This window comes from Durio zibethinus, chromosome 3 (genome assembly GCF_047325235.1).
Source record: "Durio zibethinus cultivar Kanyao isolate XHJ-2024 chromosome 3, ASM4732523v1, whole genome shotgun sequence".
Lineage (NCBI taxonomy): Eukaryota > Viridiplantae > Streptophyta > Magnoliopsida > Malvales > Malvaceae > Durio > Durio zibethinus.
The window spans coordinates 4,723,730-4,727,706 of record NC_143164.1 but is presented as its reverse complement, the minus strand read 5'-3'; the positions used below and the strand labels follow the sequence as shown (position 1 = coordinate 4,727,706).

Here is a 3,977-nt window from a genome sequence, read left to right as displayed (position 1 = left end):
GAACAGGGACTTGAAAATTTCTATATATTTTAAGTTTCTAAACCCATCTAGACAAAGCATTACAGGATTTCTAGTGATAGGGACGTGGCTCCTTGGTTCTGTCCAAGTGTCCATTACTATATTTTATTTTTATGGTATGTACCGCTACTCGCTCCTTGTTTTACTCAATGGCTAGTTATATATAAGTTGCCCACTTCCACAATCATTAAACAAAAGAAATATATAATTCATTTTGAAACTTAGAAAACGAGAGCCGAGGCTTCGCATGAACAGCGTGGCCTGATCTGTACTGAACTACTGATACCTCATGATTGATGTGAGCAGAGACGTAGATAATGACTAAAGAGAGTCAAACAGTGAGTTGAATGAATATTAGTTTTGATGCCTCCAATTATTATTCTACAATGTGGTAAAAATAATTTTGGACTGTGGCCCTGTCTGGCCCTTTTTGCTTCACCCCTGGATGTGCATCCAATCTGCATTGGTGAGTGGCGACTGGCGTAAAAAAAGAATAAAAGCAAAAATATCTCTATATTATAAATTTTGTGTTAGTTTAATATTAAAGAAGTAAAATTACGTGGCAGCATGTGAAGGAAGGGAAGTACTGAAACGTGCCTTTATCATAGTCCTGAAAAACTTCCTCCATATTATATCCATCAGTTAATCTTTCATAATCGCCGCCACTGTTTGGATCAGTTGGTATGCATAGTATTAGAATTAAAGTTCGCGTTCGAAAGTTATTAGTTAAAATAATTTATTTGTATAAATTTTTTTGTCAAATAAATTTTAAATATAAAAATTTAGGAGTAAATAATAAATTTGGAATTAAAAAAAAAAAAAAATCGCGGATGAGAGACAAAGAATAAGAGAAATTCGATAAAAACCCTTTATCGAATAACGAACCTTCTACGCACGCGCTTAGAAAGGGTGACCATTCGCACATGCTTAACCCAGGCTAAGGATTTTTTGGTAGGGTCAAAATCGGGCACGTGTCACCCCAAACCTCACTGCAAGAATCCAGGCGTAGCGCCCTCTTTATATTCTCCCCTATCTCTCTCTCTTCCACTATTTTTGAGCCCTTTTCAAGTAACCCGAATATGCTTCAGTTTGGATCCGGTTAACCCGATTTCAAAACCGTCCTGAATTGTGGTCTCTGATTCATTACGGTTGAGATTTTGATGCAGTGGCAGCGTTGTGAATCGGCTATACAGACAGAGAATCCGGTGAATTACACGTATATGGATAGGAGCTTTAATCAATCGAGTATCAACCATGATTCTGCAGCTTTCAGTGATTGTAACAGCGATAGATCCGGGGAGTTCCCTACGGCATCGTCTCAGAGTCGGCAGTTGTTACGAGCCTGTTCTAATTCAGAGAATTCGGATGAGTTGATAGTGCAACTCGTATCGAATCTCGATTCCTTTTCGATTGACGAGCGAAAGCAAGCGGCTTTGGAGCTTAGACTATTGGCAAAGAACAAACCGGAGAATCGAATCAAGATCGCTAAAGCCGGCGCGATTAAGCCGTTGATTTCGTTAATCTCATCCTCTGATCTGTATCTTCAAGAAAACGGGGTGACGGCAATTTTGAATCTCACTTTATGCGACGAGAACAAAGAACTTATAGCTTCATCGGGAGCGATTAAGCCACTGGTTAGAGCTTTGAAAACGGGAACTTCAACGGCTAAAGAAAACGCGGCTTGTGCTTTGCTTCGGCTATCTCAGATAGAAGAAAACAAGGTCGGGATCGGACGGTCGGGAGCGATTCCACTTTTAGTTACTCTTCTCGAGAACGGAGGAATTCGCGGGAAAAAGGACGCATCGACGGCCCTGTATTCATTATGTACCGTTAGAGAGAACAAGCTCAAGGCCGTTGAAGCGGGGATCATGAAACCACTAGTGGAATTAATGGCTGACTTGGGTTCGAACATGGTTGACAAGTCAGCGTTCGTTTTGAGCGTGTTGGTAACAGTACCGGAAGCCAGAACGGCCTTAGTTGAAGAAGGAGGGATTCCCGTGTTGGTGGAAATCGTTGAAGTTGGATCACAAAGGCAAAAGGAAATCGCCGTAGCCATCCTCTTACAGATTTGCGAGGACAGTGTGGTGTACCGTACTATGGTGGCCCGTGAAGGAGCGATTCCTCCCTTAGTAGCTTTTTCTCAGTCAGGCAGCAACCGCTCCAGGCAAAAGGTAAGTTTACTGGTAACAGTAGTACTACGTTTGGCTCAAAGAGAGAGGGGGAGTGAATTCCGGTTGGTTAGTCCTCGTTGGCTGACGTGGCATGGCAATTTTTAAAAATATTTTTGTTGCAACAGCAGAAAAAGTGTAGGATGTTTTGCCAAGTCAGTAAAAAACTTTCTCCCTTCTATTTTGGTTAATGAAAAAAACCCATGCACAAACCAAAACTTTTTTTTTCAATCAAACTTGTTAATTGATTTCAGTATTAATCGATACATTTCAATTATATTAATACATAATCTATTTAAAGGTAATTTTTTATCAAATTTAATATAAAATAATATTGATTGATTTTGTTAATTTTGATGAATTAAATTGTTTCAATTGATAGATAAATATAAAATATATTTTATAATTTATTTTTTATTTTTTATAATTTAATAAAAATAAAATTAATTAATAAAATAATTATTAAAAGTTTGATTGGTCTGATTTTTATTACAATTTATTGTTTTTAAACTAATATTGTAAGTATTTTAATTTTTTTCAAAAAAAGTATTTGTATTTTTTCTCTAAAATTTAACAATCTTAAAATCAAGATTATTTTTTTATTTCTTTGTTTTTATTTTAAAATATTTTTATATAAAAAATAAGATAATTATTTAAATATTATATGATTAAATTAATTGTTTAAAAATATCATGATAAATTGATGATGTTATTTTTATAATTTTAAATTTTTATTTAATTTTTAAAAATATTATATATTTATAAAATAAATTCTTAATAATATTATTATGTATAAATTTATATATATTTATATTAAATTAAAAAAATTCGAAATAATTTATATCTATATATCTATATTTTAAAAATTCGAAACATTTATTAACAAATAACAACCTTCTTCGAACGCGCTAAGTTGCAACTCTGTTGATTGGACATTAAGTCGGCCTAAAAATGACTTTGCATTTTTTTTCCAGGCGGTTCGACTTTAGTTGTTTGAAAATTGATTAGCATTTGTTTGATTGATATATATATATATATAAATATATATAAATATATAGTTTTTTGAGATTCTATTTTGGATTATTGTGTCTCTAATATGTGGAGTGATTCCGTTGACCATGTTGTTTTGTTTGTCATTATTTGGACAGGCAGAGACACTGATAGAGCTTCTACGGCAACCAAGATCCGGCGACACCGCTCCCAGGCCCTCAGATGTGTCAGTATAAAACTATCCCTACCACATGGCGTTTTTAATTAAAAAAATCCAAAAAAAAAAAAAACACTGAAATAGATTTTACAAAAAACGAATATGAGAAAAAATAAAAAAAAGGAAATGTAAATATAAATATCTTACGTAAAATGAGAAGTGATGTGAGATTTGAGCTGCTTAATTTTGGGTTTTTGGCTTTCCCTTCTGGCGTATTTTACAAATAAGAAAATATATACTATTCTTATTTCACTATCACCACCGGTAGGTTCAATCCCGGGTCCTAGCTTTTGACGGCATAATGGTTTATTAATGAAATTTTATATACTTTTTGGGTTACTGTTCAATTGGGTCCTTCATTCACTTTCTCTTTAGAATTGTTTGGAATGAATTGTTCTTTTTCATTTTTAATTTTTTTTATGCTATCTCTAAGAAATATAAAATAAAATGTATCCACTTAATTTAGCAAGTTCATTGGCGGTCTTCATTTTTCCACGTAAGACTCAAATTTTCTTTGTATTTGGTGTTGACATCAGAACAGCATTGGAGAGCAAAAGATTAGAGGAAGTTGGAAGGTGACTTCA

At 33.9% G+C, this 3,977-nt stretch overlaps 1 protein-coding gene across 1 annotated transcript; it reads left to right on the top strand.

The window, feature by feature from the left end:
• The first annotated feature begins 1,053 nt into the window (after positions 1-1,053).
• On the top strand, positions 1,054-3,740 carry LOC111277096 (uncharacterized). The gene is made up of 2 exons (XM_022863301.2): positions 1,054-2,189; positions 3,335-3,740. The coding sequence occupies exons 1-2, from the start codon at positions 1,179-1,181 to the stop codon at positions 3,410-3,412; spliced, it is 1,089 nt and encodes a 362-aa protein (XP_022719036.2). The 5' UTR covers positions 1,054-1,178; the 3' UTR covers positions 3,413-3,740.
• Positions 3,741-3,977: the final 237 nt, after the last annotated feature.

Excerpts from the sequence above, each read along its gene's own strand:
- LOC111277096 (XM_022863301.2), top strand. The coding sequence starts at position 1,179 with ATGCAGTGGCAGCGTTGTGAATCGGCTATACAGACAGAGAATCCGGTG. Across the intron at positions 2,190-3,334 it reads GCAACCGCTCCAGGCAAAAG|GCAGAGACACTGATAGAGCT; the intron begins GTAAGTTTACTG and ends TTATTTGGACAG.